The sequence below is a fragment of the Chiloscyllium plagiosum genome, chromosome 18 (assembly GCF_004010195.1).
Source record: "Chiloscyllium plagiosum isolate BGI_BamShark_2017 chromosome 18, ASM401019v2, whole genome shotgun sequence".
Classification (NCBI taxonomy): Eukaryota; Metazoa; Chordata; class Chondrichthyes; order Orectolobiformes; family Hemiscylliidae; genus Chiloscyllium; species Chiloscyllium plagiosum.
This window is the reverse complement of record NC_057727.1, coordinates 31,116,174-31,143,212: the sequence shown is the minus strand read 5'-3', so window position 1 is coordinate 31,143,212 and position 27,039 is coordinate 31,116,174. Positions and strand designations below refer to the sequence as shown.

The following is a 27,039-nucleotide window of genomic DNA, read 5'->3' as shown; positions in this document are numbered from 1 at the left end:
TCAGCAACCTGACTGATTGGAATATCTTGCTGATGTATTGCCCTGTTCAGACACCAGTTTCCTTTTAGAAGATACTATTAAAACAATTGCTAGATGACTGAAAGTCTCTAATGATGAGCCTGAGGAACTATGCAAGGTGAACGGAAGCATTGCTTGTTCCAGAAAGAACATATCAAATGCATCTGTGTACGCAACAAGGGAAAATAATCATTGTTAATAATCATATACATTTCTGCTGCACACTTGTACTCAAGATTAAGAGGCTATATTACTGAATATTTAAATCATTGTACAGAATTTGATTATTGCTTACAAAAAAGCGCCATTTTGATGAAGCTTTTCATGTTGCAATAATTAGGATGATTTGCAAGAAAACTAATGTATCAAAGCAACATTCATAAGCATGAGGAGAGTGCTGATTCATGGGCAAGTGGATTCTGGCAGAGGTGTTGCCATGGAGAATACACCAATTATTGATGACTGACTGTCAAGCTTGTTTAAATTTTAACAAGCAGGTTGACTCTGGTCAAGGTGTTGCCTTGAGAAATGAACCAGTGAATGCTGTCACCCATTTTTGGAATAGTCATAGTGCACATTTGCATTCTTTCTGTCTAAGAACAGCAGGACCTTGTCTATTCATATTGTCTCTTCTAATATTGCAGATGTGCCACACTGCAAGCCTGACTGACAATCCCAAATTGTTTCTCAGCGTAATATTTGTTACACAGGGATTATTTAGCAATGTTTCCATCCGAAGAAACACGTCTGATGTTGGTCACTGAGAGTTTTGCCCGTACAGGGTGGATATCAGCCAAGTGGATGTCATGATTGAAAGGTTCACTACTACTTTCTACCATGAATCTATCCTTGCTGCACTAAATATATATTGGGATTCCTACAGCTCCATGCAATATAAGATTGGTCTTATCAATAAGCAGTACATCTTTCCATATTTTAAATGTGGATTGAAATAAGAAAAACATTGTTTTGAAACAAAGGATTGCTGCAGATTTGAAAGCAGGTAACTGAATATTTATTGTATCACTGTTTACATAGCCACTGGTTTCAGCAGTGGTTGAAGTATGGTTGCAGACAAACAGGAGCCAAGCAGTTTGGTTGGTTCAAGTAGCTATTTGGTCTATGGACAAAATATCATTTATTGATGATAAAGGCCTTCTCCCTTCTTACACTTGTGTTCTAGGCTATCTGAACAGCTTGGGCAGTAAACATGATTCAGAGAAGCTTTCAGACCTTCACCAGCTTGAGCTGTCTCTTTTCTCTGTAGTAAAAGCCAGGAAAATCCTCCAATTCAGCACTGCGCTCTTGAACTGTCCTACCTGTCCATCTTCCTTTCTACTGTCTGCTCCATCCTCTACTCGGACCTATTTCCATTACCTCCCCACCTTCATCCACCTATCGCATTCCTAGCTACCTTCTTCTCCCCTCCCCCCAGCACCACCATCTCCCATTTATCTCTCAGCCTCTTTGGGCCCCCCTCACATTCCTGATGAAGAGTTTATGCTCGAAACATCGACTGTCCTGCTCCTCGGATGCAGTCTGACCTGCTGTGCTTTTCCAGCGCCACACTTCATGGCTCTGATCACCAGCATCTGCAGTCCTCACTATCTCCAAATTGTATAAAACAACCTTGTTCATTACAAACTGGGTACTGACTGGCCAACCAGCACATGCTTGAACATGTACATGCACAGAGCCTGATCCAAATCAACAAAATAGGTGATGACTGTTCTTTGATTCATTCTTAGAGTAGTATATTAACCAAACAGAGTCAACCTGTCAGGTTTACAGTTTAAACAAAGTTTTACAATTAACTGTCAGTCACCATTCTCTGATGCATTTGCCTGGCAATGCCTCTACCGATCAGACTTGAGTAGCCAACAAATCAGACCTGTTATACAGCATAAATGTTGATTTCTGCTTGGTATTCTTGCAAATTATACTGAGTACATCATTGGTCATAACCCAAGTCCAATTTAAATTATTCCAATGTTGACAGTAAAATTGAAGTCAGTATGTAGGTTTGAAAAACTGAGATCATTTCAAATGTTGAGTATAGTTATGTTTACAATGTTATAGTCACAATTTAGAGTCATAGAGATGTACAGCACAGAAACAGACCCTTTAGTTCAACTCTTCCACGCCAGCCGGATATACTAAATTAATCTAGTCCCATTTGCTAGCAGATGGTCCATATCCCTGTAAATGCTTCATATTCATATAACCATCCAGATGCCTTTTAAATGTTTAATTGTACCAGCCTCCACCACTTCCTCTGGCAGTTCATCCTATACACGCACCACCCTCTGTGTGGAAAAAGTTGCCCATTAGGTTCCTTTTATATCTTTCCCCCCTCACCCTAAACCTATGCCCTCTAGTTCTGGGAAAAGACCTTGTCTATTTACCCTATCCGTGCCCCTCATGATTTTATAAACCTCTATATAAGGTTACTCCTCAGCCTCCAACACTCTGGGGAAAACAGCCACAGTATATTCAGCCTCTCCCTATAGCTCAAATCTTCAACCCTGGCAACATCCTTGTAAATCTTTTTTGAACCCATTCAAGTTTCACAACATCTTTCCGATAGCAGGGAGACCAGAAATGCACACAGTATTCCAACAGTGGCCTAACCAATGTCCTGTACATCAAAAACACAACCCCCTAACTCCTATACTCAATGCTCTGACCAATAAAGGAAAACATACCAAATGCAATTAGTATTTTGAATTTGGAATTCTGGTTTCCTTGCCAATTATGTAAACAAGATTGACCTAGATTATGGCTAATGAAATCCCAGCAACGTATAGTCCCTGAATTGTAAGAGTCCTCGAGTATTGGGAATATATGCCGTGTTTCTGGCAACCATCATCTTACTTCACTGAGAACATAGATGTGTTTAACAAGTTCCTTTGACTCAACCATGCTTCCAAACATTGTTTTAACATTAATCTGGCAATTCATAATAACATATTCAAGTTTATATTGATCTAACACCTTCAGTGTGGAGGTGGTGGAGAACCTTTTATTGCAACATCAGAAATGTTGCAAATCAGAGTGTGGCTATAACTCATAGCCCTCTATTACTGCAGAGACTTCAATTACTAAATTAAAGTGGTGCTGTTTTGTGTAAAAGTATGTGTTAGGAAATCCTTTCAATTTTTATTACTGCAGAGCATGATAACATATATTGCATTGAAATTCTTTGCAGTATTTCAACATGATGACATTTTGATAAGTAACATATAAGTTTTCACATCCACTATATAAGGAGGACATGCTGCTGTAAAAATCATGATTCACTCTATTACTATGGTTTTACCATGGATTCACTTTAAAATTGCTGAAATAGACACATAAACAAATTTACTAGATTAAACAATCAACAATCATATGGTACTATTAATTGAATCAATTAAGTATAATATGGTTTGGACTAAGGTTTAACTTGGGTACAACTTTATTTTCAATTGATTCATCATGAGTAATTTTTTTCATTGTTTTGAGCTAAAACATGAATGTTAACTAGTAAAATGTTTGTTTTGAGCGCATGAGGACAACAAAATCTGAATAAATTCTTCAATTTAGGATATCCTGTAATCATTCAAAAATATAATTGGTTTACATAATTTATTTCAATATGAATGGCAGTTTAACTTTTGAGTAAGTTATGTTGAAGATAGGATTGACAGATAAAGGTAACACAGTAGATGTAGATCTGTTTTTAATTGATTTTCAGTAAAATATTTCCTTCGTTATTAAAGTTTAGTCATATGGTGTAAGATTAAGTGTAGCAACATGGATAGAAAGGTGGCTTCAGGCAAAAAATAAGTGGAGATCATGACTTGAATTGATGATAAATTGGATGTTTGATATCCCCATGGTTCACAATTCTGAATATTGACAATTTTGATTTGGACAAAGCCAACATAATATTGAAAGCTGCTGATTATGAAAAACAACATAATCATAAAAATTGAGATCATGGACAGCTTAATAGAAATAGAACAGTAAATGCAATTTAGTGCTAAGATAATGATTTTGAGAGGAACAACATGAAATAGAAACATCTGCTAAAGGGTTTGGATAAATGGAGACTGAGGGATTGAAATCCATAAAAGTGCTGGTCTAAGTATTGGACATGTAAATGCCCAATAATAATTTGAATTTTAAATCTAGTGTATAAAACATAACGATGATGAGGAACAATACATTTGTTGAAAGACAATGGTTATGCCACATTAAAAAGAATATACAGATGTTTTGAAGAGAATGTAGATTCAGAAGATGAAATCTGACACCGTTACATTGCAGTGAGAAGTTGAGAAGAAATTTAATGAAGGCTTTTTAAATTTTGATAGATTTTCATGGGGCAAATAGGTGACTTTTCTGAAGTCAGTAAAGAGGGGTCATCAGTTTAAAATACTCACAAAGAGATGGAAGACTTGAGTTACTGATAAAATTAAAGGAGGGCTGTGGGGGGGAAAGTGGAATTTATCTTGGATTGGTCCGGCCAAGAGCTGATGTGAACACTATGGTTAAATTTCTGGCAGTATGCACTTTTTATGGTTGAAAGTACTTAAGCATCAGGTAGAAGACTACTTTGTAAAAATGTATATTTTGTTAAGAGTAATTTAAAAGGACATGATACATTCTTTGAACGTTGAATTAAATAGGATAATACATTATAAGGTTTAGATGGACATGTTCATATAATCTGAATAATGAATTTTGTTTTCATAACAAATATTTTTGCTAAGTATAAAACTAGCTGAAATTGAAAGGATACCACTCTTAAAGTCCATCAATGCCCCATCATATCATTTAGTGTGATTTGAAAAACATAATTGCATAGTTTTCTTAGTACTCAATAGCATTGTAGTTTCCAAGTTTACATAATATGTCTGCTTTTGTTGTTCACTTTTTTATTACACTTGAAAATTTTAGTTAAAAACAGCCCATCGTGAAGCCTGTATTTGTTTCTCTATAATGTGCTACAACACTACCAATGTCAGGTTCCACATATGGGTTTAAAATTGGCCCTTCATACTGAGATGGATAACACGTTCACTGTTGATTTTAGTAAATTAAATTGCTAGCCTGCTGTCAAATTCAATTTGTATGTTGAATCGGCAATACACAGTGTCCCTGTGTGACCAGCCAGTTCCAACAACAGCTTATGTATCTTTTATTTGTTTTTGTTTTGTTTTCACTTATAGTTGTGAAAAGGGCCATTTTCAAAAGTTAGAAGTCTACAGATCCTTCCCATTTCATGATTTGATTAACTTTCGTCTTAAGTGCACTATTTTTCAATGTCTAGCCTGTAAGCGAACAGTTCTGTACTTTAGACTGAAGTGGCCCTCTCTTAACCTTTTTAATTGCAGCTTTACCTTTGTACTCTTCTTACATTTACAGATGAGCAATAGAAATGTGAAAATTTTGGGCAGAGCACTGACCAGTTCTTTTTTTAATATGTATTAAAAAATTGTTGGTAGATTTTGATAATTTACCTTCATTTTTTTAATCATTTCAGACTTGATCCTGTTATTTTAATCTGAGTAGAGTTGCATAATGAAAACTGTTTGGAGAACCTACTAACAATCTTTTGCAGTTAACCATTGGAGTAATATTCCATAGTTTTCCTGCTTTTTCCCAGGAAACAGTGCAACAGAAAGACGAGAGAATTGAGGAGTTGGAAGAAGCCCTGCGTGAGAGTGTGCAGATAACTGCAGAGAGAGAGGTGATTCTCGCCCAGGAAGAAGCTTCTAGATCTTCTGCAGAGAAACAGGTCTGCATGAGAGAACTTGATTTCATTCTTTGCCCTTGGTGGCTTAATGTCAGGGGACATTCAATGGCTCTTAAAATCCGCCCCCTCCTCTCATATCTTCCCATTGTGTAATTTCTTTTTTTTATAAAAGAGGATTGCTTCATTAATTTTCAATACATACAACATCTTTTACTCCTGAGAAGTCTCAAATGTGGCTTGTGTTGTCTCAACCAATGTGACTCTACTTGCTCAGTGTTTAAAGCATTTTCTGTTTAGTTGTTTCAGTTTCTGTGGTATTTTGATTTATGAACCTTCCAAAACACATAATTAGAGTATACATAACTTTGATTAAACACTTTAGTTAGATGAAAGCTTAATTTCGAAAATATTTCAAATCATCTTCTGGAAATTGAGCTTAGTTGTTCCTTTTTTGATATCGTGCAAAGATTTTGAAAATCTAATATTAAATGTGCAGTGCTACATTTCTTTTTTATGAAGTATTTTAAATTTTATTTTACTAAATTGCCCTGCTTAGTTCAGTTCTAAAATCCTGTCTCATGTCTATACAAATAATACAGATTGATATTTGCTCAATAAATGATAGGACATGATAGCAACTTAGATCTCATATAAATACCATATTAAGGATGTGCCTGTTCTGTTTTTCAGTCCATCGGTGATAACATAGTGAGAGAAACAATTCTCTGGGTATGAGAGAACAAATGTTCTGCCACCCAGACACAGAATCCCTTCAAGCTCATGGAAATGTCATCTTTTGTTCATCTTTAGTTTGAATCCTATAGTGTATCTTAATTTGAGCAGCTGGCCAAAATGCTTCATATCCAAAGTGCTTCAGAAAGATTGCTTTTTCGTTTTAGAACTGCAGTAATCTTTACATGTTCTCACACACTCATCATTGAAATATTCATTATTGTTTGCATATTTGCTCCATTGTTGTATCCTGAACTCGGACTCATTGAAACATAGCCCTTGTGTGTCTCCATGAGATCTCATTCCTTCAATGTTGCCGCACTTGTATCCATCACAAACCAGTGATTGTTCCCTGACAGCCTAATAATAAAAGTTCTTTCATGTCCTGTATTTTTCATTCTCTGCAGCCTTCAGCTCGGTTTCATGCAAGAATTGTAAGCATGGAGCCAGGTAGATGAAGAATGAAACTTTTTCAAGTTAAATGCTACTGTGTCTTGGGAGTGTCACTGTATTCACTAAGTTAAAAATCACACAACACCAGGTTATAGTCCAACAGGTTTAATTGGAAGCACACGAGTTCTTCTTCCACTTCTTACTTTGTAGAGCCATAGCAAAGAGTATAAGCTTTGGTAAACTTTTGTACAAGGATAAGTTGTACATAAGCGCAATGAAGGAAATATTACTGTTACCCAGCTTTAGGTTGTGAAGTTGGTGTACCTCTAATCATCTGTTCAGTTTAGTGTGCTTTCATGATTTTTACATTATGAAATGTACTTGTTATATGAACACTTCTTTAATTTTCTTTTCAGCAAAGTGATTTTTACCTTACTTTAATACTACTTAAAATGTGCTAAGCATCCAAATGACGTAGTACAATTCTTGATGTGGTCTTTATTAAGACCAGCTCGGATGACTAGTGTAAGTGCTGATTGTAAGAGGTTTAATTGGTCAAATGTGGAAAACGGTGAAACTCAGAATTAAACTAAGTTAATAATATTAGATCAGGAAAATTCAAACATCTTATGCCACATGATCTAATTGATAATGTTGTCAAACCATTCAATTTCTTGGGAAGTTATTGGATTGATGCAGTATGCTAAAATTGAAATGATGTTATGAATTTCTTGACCAGAGGTCTGCAGTATACGCTATTGAAGTGATTCAGCTGGATACCTACGAAAGAACAGTTTATATATCTCTTATTTCTGTCTATACTTTTTCCTTGTAATTCTTTTTCTGTTTTCAAATCTAAGCCACTATTACATTTATCGTGTGTGATTGTATGATTACATTGTGTAATCACACGTTCTTCTTCTTGATTTCAGCTATATTTAATTCCACATCCTCTCTAAAACTAACCATTTCAGATTTATGTTGTGATTATTGAAGTAATTTATATGGATATCTTGTTCAAAGTGCAGCATGTATTAGGATCACCGCTGTGGGAACCAAACCTTATTTAGTGTTCCACGGACCTCTTTGACTTACACACTTGGTGCATTTTTTATTGATCTTCATCCAAATGGAAAAGATGTGTTTTGTGCACCTATATGATTCTAAACAGCATTTCTAACTAACTAATTTGATTTCTTCCAGTTGCTGTAAAACTTGACTTACTACTTCTTTCACTCCATTGATGCACCATTCATCAAAATGACATTCACTTAATATTCATTTTAATTATTTTACTTTCTTTCTGCTCATTTACTTGTGAAATGGTTCAAACTGAAATGAGGTAGAGATGTCAAAATTTGCTTTATGTGCTGATCAAGAGCAGTGGGTGACTTAAGAATGCATGCAACTGTCTGTGAAGTAGGGGCAAAACACCGCGATGCTTGAGATCTGAAATAAAACGAAAAAGTGCTGGTGAAATTCAATCTGGTAACATCTGTGGAGAGCGAAACAGAGTTAACACTTGGAGTCCAAACTGGCTCTTCTTTCAAATGTGCAATTGTCATTTCTATTTCAGTTGGTGGAAAGAGGAGGCTTAGGCAGGAGAGGCATTTTTACTTCTACTCTGCAAGGAAATCCAAAGGACTTTTTAAAGACTTATTTTTCAAAGGGTCCTTTTGGCCAGATTTGGCCTAGAGGGCAGTGACTGGGGTTTTCCTCCATACTGCTGTCATGATTTGAGTTGGACCCAGTGAGACAGTTTGGGCTGATTATTATAGTTAATGAATATCTCCACTGGCATTGGAAACTGTTGATGTGTCTGCAGTGAGCAGGGTGTTTTCCTGGGTGCCTGGATTTTAGATAGGGGAGGCAGACTTTAGAATCTTGCCCATTTTTAACCATTCTACCCCCCCACCCCCTTGCTGTGCTTAATTTCCATCTGGGGGAAGGAGGTAAAATTCTGTCAGATGTTTGTGACAAATATAAGTTGCATTGATTTGTGAAAAAGTAAAGTTAATCTGGAGTCATGCCTTTACATCAGTGCCAAGATACACCAATGGAGAAGCTGTAGGTTTTACACCTTCTGAGACATTACTGATTCCTATTCAGTCTGTGACGGCAAGGGGCAGCCACTGAGATGAGTATATACAGCTTCTCTTCTATTCTATTTTTGGCACTAGTTTCTTCAGCATAGATCCATGGGTATCTCATGAGTTTGGATTCTTTCTCTCCTTAGACTGTATTGGGTGCTGCTGTTAATTTCTGTCCAGTTTTCAATCATCACTTTCAAGAAATATCAGTTTATTTTTAAATGTGTCAGTTGACTTCATATCCATACAAACAAGAGATATTGCATCATCTTAAAGTTAAGTACTCAGTCCCATTTTTTTTGTGCATTTCCTTTCTTTTGTACCTACTAAAATAATTGTGTGCTTCCATTTTAAAAACAGTTATTGATTCAGTTTCCAACAACATTTCTGGTGTCCTAACAACTCCCTCTGTATTAATTTCTAATTATTTCCCTTTGTGATTTAAATGATTATCTTAAGTTATTGTCTTCACATTACTGATTCCATCATCAGTGAAATTCGTATTTTTGATTTGGCTTGTCAGAACTTCCTAATTTAGAACATCGTTTCTGATCACTTTTTAACCATCTTCTTTAAAAAGCCCTAGTTTCTTATCCTCTCAATCCATGACACCATCATAGTAAATCTCTTCTATGCCTTTTCCATGGCCTTGACAGAATTGTAAAGTAAACTACTCAAAATTTAATGTCACACACTCACAAGCCATTGATTTGTAAAATATTGGCATTAATTCTTTGTTTATGCTGTACTCTCCTGTTTGTAGAATTTCATATCACATCTCGTTTAGCAGTTTTATAATGTATCATATTGACTTTTAAATGTTTGACTGAACACCCAAGGCCACCTTTATGATGTGAAGATTTTTCTAGTTTGAGTATAGTACACTTAGTTTTCAAAAATCTATCAGCTGGAATTATTCAGTATTTTTGTATCATATAAGTCAATCTACTAACTTGCTTGTCTTCATGGAGTTGCTTACAATTATCTTCACAGTTAAATATGAGTCCTACCTTTGTATCATCTATATTATTTCAAACTGTGCCTGGATGCCAAAGTTGAAATTGCTTATTTGTGTGTATGTTGAGATAATCAATGCCCCAATACTGGATCCAAGGAATTTAGCATCCCTTTAGTTTGGGGGAACAAAATCCATTAATATTTATATCTTTTCATTCCTTTAACCAACTTCATTCTCACGTAAATGTGCTACATTTTCTTCATGAATTTGTCAGTCAAGTATCATGAGCTTTGACCGTTGCCTCTCTTTTTAATATTAATGTTGGACTTATTTAATAATGAACAAGCTGTGAAATGCTTTAGGACAGCTGAGGACTTAAAGGTTTTACATAAATGCATTTTCTTTTTTCGAGTCATCTGTTTCATGTCCAGTTTAAATGGCTTGTCTACTTTAACAGAATGTGAAGCTTTCGCTATTCTAAAGATCTTAACTTTGCACTTTTCTTTAAGTCATGGAGTTTGTGCTGTACATACTGCTACGTCTCCTGAGTAGCTGCCATGGAGTTCTAGAACAGTTATAAATTGACAAACTTGCTAACTCATTGATATGTTTCAGCACTATCCTCTGCCACCAATATCTGATTATGATAGTACTTTAAAGAAGTTATTATGTGCAGTTAGCATTGCTAAATCAGGTGTCCTCAGTTTTTCACGTGAGAGGTTGCCAGTGTTTTTACTGGCTGAAGGTAAATTAGGTTTTCCACAAATTTTGTTCCGCAGAATATTATGCACTATGCTGTTGGATTAATAAGCCTAACAACTGGTTAGCTGCTTGGAAAGAGTTACAGGACTGGTGGTTTCCCTTTACTGCTAATGAAATTGTACTTTCAGGAATCACCTATTTCAAAATGTAGGTGTCACTGAATTTGTCAGAAGCTCATAACTTGCAATGAAAAGCAAGTTTTTTAAAAACATTTTCTTTCCTCTGTTTATAATCTAGTCCATGATTGATTAAATGTTTTGGCAATAATTCAATTTATTAATTGCTGACAAAATTTAAATGTTGGAAATTTTACAAAGGAGATCGCCAAAATCAAATCTCTTACATCAGATAGCTGATAAATGAATGCATTTAGATATTAGATATTTTGAAGTTAAAGTTTATACCTCTATCCTAAGTTTTACATCCATGAGGAGTTATGCTGGGGGATGGGTGGTGGGAAGAGGTAAATTCAGTTGCTACCAGCATCCATTCATTTTACACACAGGTGTGGATGATCATTCTACCTCAGGCAAGAGCTCCATTTTGCAGCTGTTACATGCATTCTGCCAGCATGACACAATCATAATCAAAGAATATTTAATATTGCAGAATTTATTTGTACAGAAGTGTCCAGGTGGCTTTCTGTAAAGTAAAACAACTTTAGCGATGCCAAAATTCACTGATATTAACATCAAGTTTAAAGCTTGCAATGTTGTTGTTTCAGCAAAGGCATCAATAATTAACTTCTATCCTATTCCTTTACTCATCCTGATTTTCTATTGTCCTCTTATAACTAAGATGAAACCCAAAGCATTTTCGACAGCTCAGCAGTATTGCACCACTTAGTTCAGTGCTAACCTTAGTGTTGCTGACATTATACAGAATGATCCAATCAACAGAATTGCCTGGTCTAAAATCTAGCTCTTCACTGGAACTCTTACTACCAATTTCTTATGTTTGATAAGAGGACTGTTAAAGTAAATGATCTCTCATGAGGTGAATTTGGTTTGATTCATCCTTGTACACATAAAAGTAACCTTGCCTGTTTCTTTGCAATCTTTGCAAAATGCGGTAGTTTGACACTTAAATGTTACTTTTTGGCAAAACTTAAATAAAAAAAAATGTTGCTCAACACGATAGGTAAGCTAAAGGACAAGAAGGAACCACGTTATCTTATATAAATTGCCACTTATTTTATTATAATTAATGTATCCCGTGAGCAGTTTGCACTTAATATAAAAGCTATGTCAGCACAGGATCTGAGGAATTTGTTGCTGTGTGAGCTTTTCCAGGAAATTCTTCCTAATGGGGGTGGGTTGATAATTCCAGTCACCCATGTTACATAAACAAATGTGCATCACAGAACAGTTTCAGATAATCTCTTTTTACTGGGGTTAAAAATGTGGTACAAGTGGACATTAATGGCCAGCTAAGTTGCAATACAGCTTGTAAATTCCTAGAATAACTGTACATTGGAAGAGAAAACTTGGCGCTTGCAAACTTGAGACCTAAGTTTTTAATTATGTAATTGGCATTGTGCTTAAAAGTGTACATACATCTTCTTTGGTATTGATAGGATTATGCATGGATTGTTTTAAAATAATTATATCAGTATAACAGGAAGTAAGTTTTAGCAGACTGAGCGTAGTTCCCTCTCAAAACGTCATTTCAATACATCAGTGTTCAAGTTCCTCACTATTCCAGACTCTTATTCCAGAATAAAGAGAAGAACAGAAGTATGAACATGTAAGTCCTAGGTTGTCAATTTTGAGATCTTCCCTTTGAAACATGTTTGGCTATGTTTGCTGTCCTTTAACTGACTATATGCACTGATGTTCAATCTTAAATAGGAAAAGTTCTGTCATTCCTCAGACATCTGTCATCTTACTCAGTGTATAAATCATAAAGCAAGATTTGAATTGTTCTTTCTCAGTCTGAGTCTCCTTCTATTTTGTGCAAATATAAGATATATATTTGATCTAAACTCAGTGGAAAGCACCTGGGCTTGATTTTATTCTTCTTCAGTTAGATCACTTACCTCTCCCTTCCCTTGCTCTCTATACCCCATTTCTCCCCTTAATGTGTTTTCCAGAGAGAATAAGCTGGTAAGCTATTGCTGATTTTACACTTCTTTGAATTTGGGAGCATCAAGTGCCTTCCCTTTCCAGCTCCACCTGGTGGTAGAGCTTTTGGGCTTCTTGACCCCCTCCAGTCTGAAAAACTCTCCTTAATCTGTTACTTCTCTAGTCAGCCTCTTCAAATCCCCTCTCCTCCTCAATTGCTTCTCACACCTGTTTCTTCCTACGGTGAAACATTTTACTGTGATAAAAGTGTAATACTAACACAAGTGTTCTTTCATGTTGAAGTTATGTTGTTCTATAAGTTAATTGCTTCAAAATTAACTGTTGAAATTCTTGACAAAAATGGCGGCTAGCTTTTAATTGTCCCATACTTGAAACCTTCAATCAGGGAGCTAGATAAGTTTTTTAAATGTAGGTGATTTAAATGAACTAATTTGTTAATAGATGCTGGGTAGCATAGCATCTGCAGCCTTGAAACAGCCAGTTTCATGCACACTGAATTTTTTGGCTTTCACTGGAGCACTAAATCTCCTGTGTAGAAAAACTGACACCCATGTAATATTTGGTAATCCTTCTCCTGCTGTGCAATGAATAGTGCTGAATTGAGACCAGAAGCTGTAGTGGAAAATTATCTGACTTTTTAATCTATGGACCATCCGAAAGGTTAAATATGGGAAAATGCCAAATTTGATCATATACATAATTGTAACTGAGTCCAATATAGCTTCCAGCATGATCAAGTTCTAGCAATCAGCAATGGAAAGACTGACCTTTTAGTGTCCTCTATATCACAAGGAGTAAAGTTACTTTTAGTATAACTAATGCTCATTCAGAGATTAATTAGTCTATGCATACAAAGAAGGAATCCATAGTTACAAGCTATACTGAGTCGTATTTTCACCCACTGTGTGCGCTTAATCCAATGCTCACGATTTTGCAGTCAGTTGCAAAGATTCAAGAAAACTGTCCACAAAGATATTGTGACCAATACTTCTCCTTTCAAGACCTCACTTTGAATCCGTTGCCGATTTAGGATGATCTCCAGGCACCTAGCAACAGTATGTCATCAAGCAGAATAAGTAACCAATCACATTCAAATATTCCCATTTAAAAGCAAGACAAAATTAAACATTAACTCTCTTTAATGTAAATATTCGCAGGTAACAACATTAATGGAATTTAAAATTACAGTAGAAGTTAAAATATCAAACTTTTAGTAACATAAAATTATTTACGTTGGCAAAATTTAGGTATTCAATAAATCTAAAAATACTCTTTCAGGGCCAGTGAGACTATTTAGTGGTAATTATTATTGTAGTTCTTCATTAAAATCACAGTTATTCTGAATTCAGTGAGGTTCAATTTTTTTTAAGGAATTGTTCCATGAGACTGAGCTTAAGAAATTCTCACCAGTTCAAAGATTTCTAATTAGAGTTGGGCTCTCAACAGCTGATTCTCTGATAAAGCATAGACACACTGACTGCAGCTTCTGGATTTCCACATTTAACTGCTCATGTTTGAGTTCCTGGAATTATTGACAGATGCAGAAGAGTTTGGTACTGCAAAATTACCAATTTGTTTTTTAAGAATTGTGATCTGGCTTTCCACATCGTGGAGTTAAATTAACCAAGCAAGAGTTGATTTGATCCAACAAAGAATTTTACAAACTTTAATGTAAGGTAGAAAATCAAATTTGTTGAACTACAAAGATGATTTAAAATTAACTGTTTTCTATTCATTGATTTTACGTTACTTTGCTTTCATTCGTTAATGAACTTCAGCTGTGTTATTCAAATAAAAGCATTCCATTTTCCAACTAAAAGCAACATTAAAAACAAACCACTTCTTCAGAGCATTGGGGCCTTCAATTCGGGGCAGAATGCAATGTACGAAAACCGAACGTACCTCGGGCATGTGGCGATGTTGTCAGCTGGTTCTCATGTAGTTTGTGTGATGTTCCAGCTGAGGGGAGCCCTGAAATGGTAGGCATTCACAGTGAGTGCCAGAAGCAATGGGACTGAGGAGATCATGATGCAGTACAGCTCTCTCAGTTAGTACAATTTCCACTTTCCAGATTTGATCAATGGTCAACAAATTTCAACACTAAGTTTCGAAAAAGATCAGTACTTCAGCTGGAAGATGAGCCCCAAACCAACAGTACTTAATGAATTAATCAACAATTTTTCACATGAGGTGCTTTTCACAGGGTTCTGCTTAGGCTGTAGTCACAGTATGTCTGTTCGTTCTTTGGGGTTGTTTTTTTGAGGGCTGCGGTTAATAAGTGAGGAGGAATAAAAGAATATCTGACCTAAGTATCAGGGTTCCCGTGGCATTCCGTCTTGATCAACAACGTGTACAGAAAGGGAACTGAGGATGCAGAGAGGAATAGCAGAGTTTTAAGCAGACAGCCCTATCTCTCCGGGATATCTTCATCTCCCCAAGAGTCATGTCTTATGTGATTCAGGTTCAACACAAGATGGTGACTAGATTGGTACATCCCCTTCAACCCAATGTGGAGATGCTCGGCAGGATGAAGATGGCCCTTCTCATGATCATCAAAGTCACTGTGACCACCACTCTTTATCTCTTTAGGCAGGAAGGGAAGGAGACAACGTTGACATTTCCCCATATTCTATTTATCCTAGCATTAAGGAGGTCATGGACCAATCAAAGAAAGTTCATGTTTTTGCTGAGCAGGGACAGCCATAATGTGAAGTCATGTGTCTTTGCCAGTGATTTCTGATGATGCAGAATGCTATTGACTATGTGCACGTTGCTCTGTTAATCCCACATGCCCACACACATGAGGCATGAGAACCGGAGAAATTTCCATTAAAGAGGAATACAACATTCCAGTCATCACCGTCACTAAAATTATCCCACTGACAGGACAGACCCATCCTGGGTAGCAGCACACCTTTGAGAGAGTGCGTTCCCTCTGAAATCTGATGGTAATAGGTCAGACATAGGCAAGGATACCTGCTGAACAATACTGGCCTCCCAACCCACAACCTCTCTGCTGATGAGTCAGTACTCTCTATGTTGAACACCAATTGGAAGAAGCACTGAGGATGACAAAGACACAGGATGTAGTCTGAATGGTGGGCTTTCTTAGATGTTCTTTCGCAAGGACAGCTCAGTGTCACCACTACTGAGTGAGTGGCTGAGGCCCAACAGACATAATTGCTTAACTGGGCCTACGGTAGGCAGTGAGGAAACCAACAAGGGGGAAAAGCTTACTTTGCTTTATTCTCAACAATCCACTGCTGCAGATGCATCTATCCATGATCGTGTGGCTAACAGTAACCAAATGCACAGTGTGGAGATTATGTCCCTTTTCACATTGAGGGCAACTCTCCTTTAAATTGTATGGCATTGTCCAGTATTAAATGCTATAGATTTTGGGTTTACCTAAATTTGGTTTATCTTGCTATCCATGAAGTGCTGTGCAGCAGAATAATGAACATCCATAATCTATAACCTCACTGCCTGGCATATCCCGTACTCTACCATTATCGTCAAGCCAGGGGATCAACCTTGCTATTTCAGGAGCAGCGTTAGGCATACTTAAAATCATGTAGCTTCATCAGGTTGATACAACACAAGTATACTTTCTTGCCGAGCAACATTGACAGAATGCAATGGTTATCGACAGAGATGGACAGTCCTGAGATACTGGCAACATGAATGCCAGTCTTTGGTCAATTTGATTGCTCCATGTGATATTAAGAAATGGATGAAGGCACTGGACATTGCAAATGCCCTGATAACATTCCATCAGTAATACTGCAGACTTGAGCTGCAAAGGTTGCTACATCCTTAGGCAAATAACTCAAGCTGTTCCAATACTGGCATCTACCTGGCAATGTGAAAAATTACCCAGACACATCCTGGTCCTACAAAGCAAGACTTTGACATCAAAGCCACATTTGTCCAGGTATGGCATCAAGGACCCTTGCAAAACTGCGGCCAAGAGTAATCAGAGGAAAACTGTTTAGAGTCATTCATACTAAGCACAAAAGAGAAAAATAATTGACATTGTTCATTAATAGTGGTTGGTGGAGATCAAACATTCAAGTCCTGGAACATCACTACAGAGGAGTCAAGGTTGAATTATGCCAAATCACCTTCAGCTGCTTCATCAATGACCTTCCTTTCATTATGAGGTGAGCAGTACAGATGTGCAGTTATCAGCAAACAATGTTCACCACCATTTGTGACTCCTCAAATACTGAAGCAATGATGTTAATGTGCAACAAGACCTGAACAACAATTATGCTTGGATTGAGAAATAAGGTTTGTTAATACACCAGTATCAGCCAATGTCCATCTCCAAGGTGAACTAGCTGTCTTCTCTTGGCATCTAATGGTGGTACCAATGCTAAAGCCCCATTATCAATATCCTGCAGGTCTCGGGGTTACAATTCACCAGAATCCATCATATAAACACAATGGCGACAAGAACATGTGTGTGACTAGAAAGGCTGTAGTAAATAACTGACACCTAAAAGCCTGCCCGCCATCCACAAGGAACAAACTAAGAGCGCAGTGAAGTACTCTCCACTTTCCTGGATGGATGTGGCTCCAGAACAAAGCAGCCACCCACCATCTTCCAATATTTACTCTCTCTACCATGAGCACACAGAGGCAGCAGTGTATGCCATCTACAAGAGGAATTGCAACAATTTCCTACAGCTCCTTCAACAGTATATTTCAAACCCACAATCTCAACCATCTCGAAGGATAAGGGCAACAGATGCATAGGCACGCCACCTGCAAATTTCACTCCAAGCAATACACCACACCATGCTAACTTGGAACTGTATCCCCATCCTTTCTGTGCAATGGAGCTCAACATTTGGAATTCTTTTTCTAATGGCACTTTAGATGTCCCCACACTGCATTGACTGCAGCAGTTTAAAAAGACAACTTGCCACTATTTAGCAACTCAAGGGCAGTTGGGACTGGTTGATAAATTCTAGCCTGGTCAATAAATGTATTAAAGAGAAAATGCTGCGCAATCAACTCTGCCAACCATCTTTGGTCCCACAAGCAGAACCACAGATTGGTTGTATGAGAAGGAGTTCTTTCTCTGTATAAAGCTGATTATCCACCTCTGCCATCCCATTACACAAGTGGCATGGATAACCGCAGAGCCACTTTGAAAATTTGTCAAGCTGGTAATCCACTGTCTCAAACAATATTTTGAGACTATTGTTTTGGAAGCATTAGAGTACATGCCAGAGTGGGTCTCGAAGTTTGTGGTGGTCTGCTATGTCCTTCATAACATTGCCATCAAGGATGTAGAAATGCAAAGGCTTTCTCTTTGGAGATGAAGAACCGAAAGAGACAATGGAAAGAAGGCATTCTAGATTCATTGTAACCAGAGGAGTTGAGAGAAATTGGTCCATCAGGCTGCACTTTCAGTGAAGTAATTTCCACATGCCAATATTAATACTAATGCCAATGATTACATTCTTTGAGGGCACTCTATCCCTTTGTGGCTATCCAACAATACAAAATCTCCATTTTAAAATTTTCAGTAACATTTTATTCTGAAGCACATGCACTTGTACAGTTGGGAATTACCTACTTTGGTGGTTTCCTTTAGTTCCTGTTTTGTAGATGCTGGTCATAGTACTGCCCAGTGGCTGCAGCACAACTGATTGACTGCTGGTTTTCAGTGGAATTGGAAGTGGATGGCTTTGGAACTTGAGTCACAGCTTCAGACTTCCTCACACCAGCAAGGATGGCAAAAGACTGTCTGAAGGGCAACAATTTTATGAACCATAGTGCCACTGCCATTCCACCTAGCTGGCGCCTCAGCATCCTAATAATCTGTTGCAGTGTAGTCCTTTGGACCTCTGCATGAGTCTGCTTGTCTGTTTTCAGCATCAGTCTGCAGCCATGATGACAGTAGTTTGGGAGCTGATTGGCTTATATGGATCTCGTGTCCTCAGTCTGAACTACCTCTACAGAATCAAGCTGGCTTTGTTCCGTGCTTCAGTGGAAGCTGAGATAGTGACTGCCAGACACTCTATTCTTAATAGTTCTGCTGATTTAGTTTTGGCATTTAAGAAGTATGACCCTGCCATGATGATACCAGTCTCCTCCATGTGTCCTGACAATGACAGCAGATTAGTATACTCCTTTACACGTTTCATCAATGTCTTCATCGAGTTCCCAAAGTACCACAGGAGATAGGAATAGAAGTTGGCCATCATCCCAACAAGTCTTCTCCACCATTCTGAGATTGTGGCTGATTGGATAATTCTCAATTCCACTTTCCTGCCTGTCCTTATTCCCTTTGATTTCCTTACTGATTAAAAATCTGTCTATTTTGGCCTTGGCTATTCTTGATGACCCAGCCTTAACGATACTCTGTGGTAAATAATTCTACTAATTTACTAGCCTTGAGAAATGAAATTTCTCCACATCTCTGTCTTATGTAGGTGGCCCCTTACTTTGAAATTATGCTATCTGGCCCTGGACTCTCTCGCAATCTCTCCACATTCACCCTGTCATACCTCCTAAAAATCTTTGTATTTTTCAATAAGGTCTCCTCTTATTCTTCTGAACTTCAGTGAGACCAGACCCACCACACTCCACCTTTGTTCATAAGACAGTCCTTCCACACCCAGGATCAACCTCGCATATCTTCTTTGAATTGCCTTCACTGCAAGTATATATTTCCATGGATAAAGCAAAGGGTCAAAACGGTTCACTGTATTCTAGATGTGGTCTGACTGATGTCTTGTATATTTTTGGAAAGATTTCCCTATTTTTATATTTCATCCTGCCTGATATAAAGGGTGGCATTCAATTTGCCTTCACTATTATTCTCTGAAATTGGATGCTAGCATTTTATGACGCATGCACAATAATCCTCAAATCCCATAGTCGTACTCCATTTAGATAACCTCTTCTTCCTGCAAAACATTGCAGTTTCCCACATTATCTCATTTTTGCCCAATCACTTAACCTGTCTTTATCCCTATGCAAATTCATTGTGATCTCTTCACTTACCTTCCCACCTTATTATTGAATCATCTACAAACTTGGTGAAAGTATATACACCATTTTCATTCAAGTCATCAGTACATATTGTAAATAATTGTGGCCCAGCTCTGATCCCTGTGGCACTCTATGGTTTTAGAGTGCCATCCTAAACATGCCTCCTTTATCACAACTCTGCCTTCTCATCATTAACCAATTTATCTATCTATTCTAATGTACTGCAATACTATAAGTTCTCACCTTTTAAGTAGCCACATGTGTGGTGCCTTTTTGAAATTCAGTTTTTGGAAATCCAAATATATGCTGGTTCCTCTTTTTTCTATGCTGCCTGATATTTCTTTAATGAAATCAAATACATTTGTCAGACATGTTTTCTCCTTCCCAAAGTCATTTTACTTCATTGTACTATTTTAAGTGCTCTGTGGTATAAATCCTTTATAATAGACTGTAACATTTTATATGTACAGTTTCTTCTTCATTAATAGTGTGGGCCCCTCCTATGTATGCTCTGATGGACAGGCAGTTCTTTAGTATTTGAAAGCAGAAGTGTTTAGTTGTTGGAAGGAATTGGAGAGAAATAGGCACCATTCAATGTAATGTCCATCTGCACTCCTACTTAATGCCTGATCTCAGGTTGAGGAGGAAGCTGAGATAAACATAATGCAGTAATTTGCTGTTATCGTCAATGGCCCTATTAACACAAGATACCATGGGATGTGTTGCAGCTATCCCATGATTTACAGCATTATCTCCTCCATTGGATTGAGTAGTGGAGTCATTAATCCCACTCCACCAACACTTTCAGGTTTTTCTTGCATTATGGGCTATGGCATTAATTGTTTGACACTCTGTTTAGTTCATATGCCTTCCATAGCTGAAAATTCAGGGAAGTATGAGTTGGCAGCAATTGATAGGCGTGACAGTAACATCAGTCACCTTAAATGCACCTTTGGGGCTAGTGCCTCCCACAATCCAACCCTGAATCTTGGAGCCCTTTCTTTCATCTCCATTTCAGTTTACCTTGTTTGTAGGCTTTACTTATCACGCATACTTTTGTAAGTTAAGGCATATGTTTGAACATGCATTTTTCATTTTTCAACACCCACTACAGTCTGTTCTTGTATAACAGGATGGTTGCATTCTTGTGCAACCCCGTGTTATAGAAAAATTGTGCTTTAGAAACAGTGTTTAAAGTGTTAGTGATGTAATTGTGTTACAGCCAACACAAGATTGGAAGGTTCGCGCTTTAGAAACAGCTACCCCAATTCGTCAATCGCGTTATAGTGAATTTGAGTTGACGAAATGCATGTTATAGTAGAACGACCAGTGTTTTAGTATCATAGGAACCAGGTCTTTTCAAATGGGTCACTGTCAATCGTACGTTTATTGGAAAGTCCAGGCTACTTTACTTTTAATTCTGAAGAATAAAAGGCCATTATAATTCTGCATTAAAGTAGTTGATCGTATCATTGCACAAAGGCTAATTGCTCCCTCCCTCCGTCACCATGGATTTGGAATTTATGCTACTTTGAAATAGTGCAGAGTCCGCTTTGGATTCACATAAGCAAAACAGCTTTGATTGTCTTTATACATTAGTAAAAACAGTGACTGCAGATGCTGGAAACCAGATTCTGGATTAGTGGTGCTGGAAGAGCACAGCAGTTCAGGCAGCATCCAAGGAGGTTTTATTCCTGATGTAGGTCTTTATACATTAGTTGACTTTTCAAAAAGATTATATATTTATAGTCCAATTCGAGAATTCTAATCTTAAATGTTTTAAATAGGATTTACCCAGTCAATATTAGTTTATTTCTATCACACTTCAAGGGTCAAATACTCAAATTTACATACCCCACAATTTAAAAAGTATAAGATAGCCAGTCTCACTCATTGTTTTAAACAATGCACAGCATTTACACTTTGTGGCCTTAATTTAACATGCAGCAAACTACACAGAGATAATTTTAATAACACTGTACGTTGCTCAGAAATCATAAATTCTTCTTCATTTATAAAACACCATATTCTCTGACACAACATTAGTTGTAAAGGAGACCTGCAAGCAGTCAGTGACCTGTTGGCATTTTGAAATAACTGTCTCAATGTTTTTATAAAATTGCTATTACTCAGTGACTAAGATTGAAATGTAGTTAAGCTTAAATAAAAGTGAAGTCAGCTAAGCAAAGTTATAGAACTTCACTGATCTGCAAACAAATTAAGCCAGGCTCAACTGTTAGATACACTCAAATCTAAGATCACCAAATGTCATGACATCATTGCTTTTGATGAAGATCATAGACCATTTCTAATTTGTAAATTTAAGAAATTATTTGAAGTCTTGCTGTGCTTTAACTTGACAGTTAGAAGAACTGATGGCCACTCTGGAGAAGACGAGACAAGAACTGGATTCCACCAAGGTCAGGCTAACCTCAACACAACAGTCTCTTGCTGAGCGAGAAGCACATCTCGCTAATCTACGGATAGAACGGAGAAAGCAGTTAGAAGAAGTGCTAGAGATGAAGTAAGTACTAATTGAAAAATTTGTCTTAATCAGATTAAATTTTTATAGAGTTCTCATAATAGGAATGAAAAGTGCTTGAAAAGAATAGATCAATTTTGATTGCAACTAAAATGTACTGTAGTTTCTCAATTGTGATAAAATATTTTTCAGTTTTATTCCACTAGTAATTCATAGTGAACGAAAGTGAGCGATCATGCACGTCTTTGTCCCTGAGTTTGAGATAATCTGTTTGGCTGTCACTTCTGCTTCACTTCTTTTCCCTAGTCAATCAGGTCAAATTCCCCTGAAAGTTCTTTGTCCACCCTCGTCCTTTTCTTGCATCATCCTCTAGTTCTTCTAACGTATCTCTGCACATCATCTCTGAGCTCTTTTTACCCATAAATCCCGCTTCTCCTGTGTCCCCTCTCATTTCCAATCCTAACATACTGGCTGACCACAAATATTCCTTCCCTGGCCCAATGTTTGCTGATATTGTAAATGGTTTCCTGTCCCCTTCATGTTTGTTGTTATCAACCCCTCTTTAAAAAGCAATCCACAATTGTCTCTCTTTACAAATTACCACTCATTTCCAACCCCTCTTTCTAATCCAGGAATGTGTTGTTGACACCTTCGAAATTAGTTGGCATAGTTTCTGGAACTCCATGTTTGAATCTTTCAAATCAAATTTCTGTCCTTGCCACTGTAGTAAAATGGTATTTATGAAAGGTTTTCAATCATATCCTACGTAATTGTGATAAAGCTAAAGTATCTGTCTCTTTTGTCATGGTTGGTCACAAAATCGTCCTCTGTGATCCAACTGAATGGGACTGCCCTTACCTGGATCTATTCTAATGTGTCTAATCATGGACAAAAAAGGGATCTGCAGTGCTTTCTCCTCTTGTTTTAACACCATTTGTTTTTGGTGCCCTTAAGGATCTTTGTTGACACCTTCCTATGTCTCATCTAAATGTACCCTTCAGTGACAAAAAAAGATGAACTAAGATTCTGCATGTCTGTTAACAACATCCATCCCTACCATACATTACCCCTTGTGATATCTCCAGTGTATCTAATTTGTCACACTGATTTTCCACCATCAAGTCGTGGTTGAGCAGAAATATCCTCCAACTAACGATCAAGAGGAGTGAAGCCATTGTCTTTAACCTCTGATTCTGCTTATCTGTGGCTGAAAATCTCAACCAGATTTTTTTTTACTTTTGGACTTGACTATTTCAATGCTGTCTCTGCTGGCCTCCCATCTTCCACCTGTAGACCTGAACTCATCAAAATCTCAGCTCTCCCACTCTCACCACTTCCCATTCACTCATCATTACTGTGTTCACTTACCTACGTTGGCTCACAATGTGAGAATGCCTTCATTTTAAAATCCTCAACAATGTTTTCAGATGCTTCCATGGCTTTGTCTCTCCCCACTTTAATCTTTCAGCTTCACCATTCATAATAACCTTGTACATCCACCACTGGTGTCTCTGACTTTAACTGTTTCAAATTCACTACCTAAGTCTGCTCTTCATGGATGATGATGGGATAGTGTGGGGGACAAGCTGAGAATAGTTCACAGGTCAGCGCAACATCGAAGGCCGAAGGGCCTGTTCTGTGCCGTATTGTTCTATGTTCTTCACTTCTGCAAACCATGTTTCTTAAAACATACTCCATTGACTAAGCTTTTGGTCAGCTGTCTAATGCTGGTTTATGTAGCATGGTGTCAAATTTATTTGCTTATATTGCTGGGACATTTTACTTCACCAATATTGTTATAAAAATGTTTGTTCTATTCATTGAGTTTTTTGCATTGATTGAAATGCTCTCATTATTCTGCAAAGTACACTGTTGGTATTGTTAGTTTTGATCTTACATTTCACAAAGTGAGTCAGTTACTGTCAGATTGGGCTCAACTTAAGAAATAGCTTTCTTGTTTGATCTGGAGTTGCAACTTAACTGCTTATACCATTATTCTGATTTTGTTAAAAGAAAACTACTGTAGTCATGTACGGTTAGTGACCACTATTGTTGTTAAATGCAATGACAGCACATTTTTCTAAACATCAAAAATATAGAAAAATTGCTGTTGTATATATCTAAAGCTATATGATCTTCAATGGTTGCTATCACTGCTAAAGTTTTTCTCATAGGTATTTCCAAAAACATTGAAAGAGGTGTCATTGCAATTTTATTGGTCAAACTAACCTGTCCTTTAATGAGGTTGCATGAATACTGTAGTCAGTTGCTGTATAGTGCTTGATTGTGCCACTATCCTCAGTTATCAACCAACCAATCTTTCATTGATTGGGATACATTGATTTATGACTGTCGTCATAATTTTTAAATTCAGTTGGTCTGTTAGCTGAGTAAAAGGTTTGTGGAGTAAATTGAATTTGTTTTTAATGGTGAGACCATATAATTATAAGAAGAATACTTCAGTGATAGCATCTTATTCAATAGGTGAGTAAGATTGGTGAGAAAAGCCAGCTAAGAATGTAAGAATAGGTGCAAATGAAATTAACCTTAATGTATTGTTTTTCAACTATTAACATTCAGACACTTCTATGACTGCAAAAGACTTGCACAATGAAAATTGTCAAGATTGGTCTTGATAAACAAAAAATACACACTCTAATGTCAAAATCACATTGCATTGTTGGTCTCAGAATCCTGCATGATGTTTCACTTCGCAATTAGTAAATGCTTAGTCTTTTGCAAACATATGAAAATGGCCAGACTTTCTTCAGTATTAAAAAAACTTCCAGTAATTTTATAAAATGCTCATAAAGTAGCTTAGTCTGTACATTAATTTTTAGCCTGTCCTGTTTGGTTTTACCATATTTGAAAGCTGTGTGTGTGTGTGATTGAAACATTATTGCAACTCAAGATAGTTTTAATAAAAGTTCCAAAGAAATCAGTGTGCTAAAACTACATAATATTAAAAGTTGTATGTTCCTTTAATTTACTTTTAAGTTCACTCTTCTTTTCTGATAATATGATCATTGAAGCACTGGAAGATGCTGAAATTGCGCTTCTTAAAAGTTGTATTTTTCAAGAGGACTAAAGAAACAATTATAGACATCTCCTTTATTATTAAACCTAGTGTATCATTTTAAGAGGATGCCACTTACCTTGTTTACGGTTACATTGCTGAAGTAACGGCACAGAAGCCGGTATACCATCATCAAGTCACCCTTTAATTACATGTACATGGGCTTTGACTGGCCAGCTCAAAGCCAGTCCCTAGATGGAGGAGACCTTAATCTCCTTACATCCATCAGCCAGAGCTCCCTGATTGACCCAGGTTAACAACCCTAATCAAGAACTTCATAAGTCAATGGGATCCATCTGGCCGTGGCTCCAACCACAACCCCCAATCCCTCCCAGGTCCAGGAATGCATAATGCAGCCCTGTTCTTTCTCTAGTAGCTACTCCTTGATGTTTTCACCCCAGGATCATTTCCTGATTTGGACTCTGACACTGGTGGCATGTCCCAGGCTGTAGCCCATCTCTTGCGCCCGGAACGTCTCAGGACAGTTTTCTTCTCCTCTTCCGATGGTAACAGTGCTGAGACCGTGTCCCTCTTGCACTCTGAGAGTTCCTCAACACTAGATAGAGAAAGAAAGGCCATGGTTTCTGACAGGCCTTTTTGACTGTTCTGAGGGCCAGATATGTTTTGTTCCTGTCCTATTTTTCACAGTAGCTGCTTTCGTCTAGTCCATCTATCTGAACGTTGTAGGTCTTGGGACCTGACTTTTTGTCGACCTTGCCTCATACCCATACTGGGCCATTTCTGTGGTTCCAGCATATAACTTTATCCCCAGAAATAAACTTGCATAGAGGAGACATGTAGCTGACATTGGCTTTTCTGTTGCTTCCCCACCAAACCACGCCCTTCCCACCCCCCCCCCCCCCCCCCCCCGCCCCCCGCAACAGACAGACACACACACACATTCAACACACACACAGGCTTAACTTGGTGTGGAGCCTTCTTCCCATCAGCAACTTAGCTGGACTATCCTTCCACCAGACCGTTGGATGAAGGATGGTAAGGAGTCGTCCCTATGTGCCAAATGCCATTTGACTTTAAGAAATATTCAAACTCCCTGCTGATGAATGACGTCCCATTGTCTGTGACCAATACTTCCGGGGGTTCATGTATCTCAAACGATGATCGCAGCTTTCTATTCATCATCCTTAAGTTTGCTGAATGAACTGTATGCACATTGAACCACTTTGAGTGGACATCCACAATGACCAGGAACCTTTGTGCCAATGAAAGGACCAGCATAGTCGACATGTAGCTGAATCCAGGGTTTACCAGGCCATTCTCACAAATGTGGGGACACTGCCTGTGGTAAATTTTGTCCTTCCTGACCCTCTCTAGGCACTGCACCACCAATGCATCTATGTTGACATCCAATCCTGACCACCAGACATAACCTCTTGCCAACATCTTCAACTTGGAAATCCCCGGATGACCCTCGTAGAGTTCAGCCAGTATCCAACAGTGACCTTTACTCAGGACAATCACTCTTACTGCCCATAGTGAAGTTCTGTCATCTACAGTGATCTGGTATCGCCAGAACCAGAAAGGCTTCAATCCCTAGTTGTGATGGCCCTTCTGTTCCCCCCATTACCACCAGCTGTTTTAGTTTTGCCAGGAAGGGATCTTTTTGTCTCCATATTCGGATATTGTCAGCAGTGGCTGAAAGAGTGCCCAAAAAATTTTAAACCAGTCT

At 37.7% G+C, this 27,039-nt stretch overlaps 1 protein-coding gene across 8 annotated transcripts in view; it reads left to right on the top strand.

The window, feature by feature from the left end:
• Nucleotides 1-27,039, top strand: part of LOC122559010 (ERC protein 2) — an 825,386-nt gene that overhangs the window by 497,607 nt on the left and 300,740 nt on the right. For 7 of the 8 annotated variants that reach the window (XM_043708089.1, XM_043708091.1, XM_043708092.1 and 4 more), the window contains 2 exons: nt 5,672-5,803; nt 22,155-22,315. In XM_043708089.1, the coding sequence (XP_043564024.1) occupies nt 5,672-5,803; nt 22,155-22,315 (293 nt within the window). The remainder of the gene's footprint in view (nt 1-5,671; nt 5,804-22,154; nt 22,316-27,039) is intronic. The other variant, XM_043708097.1, reaches the window with a different exon arrangement.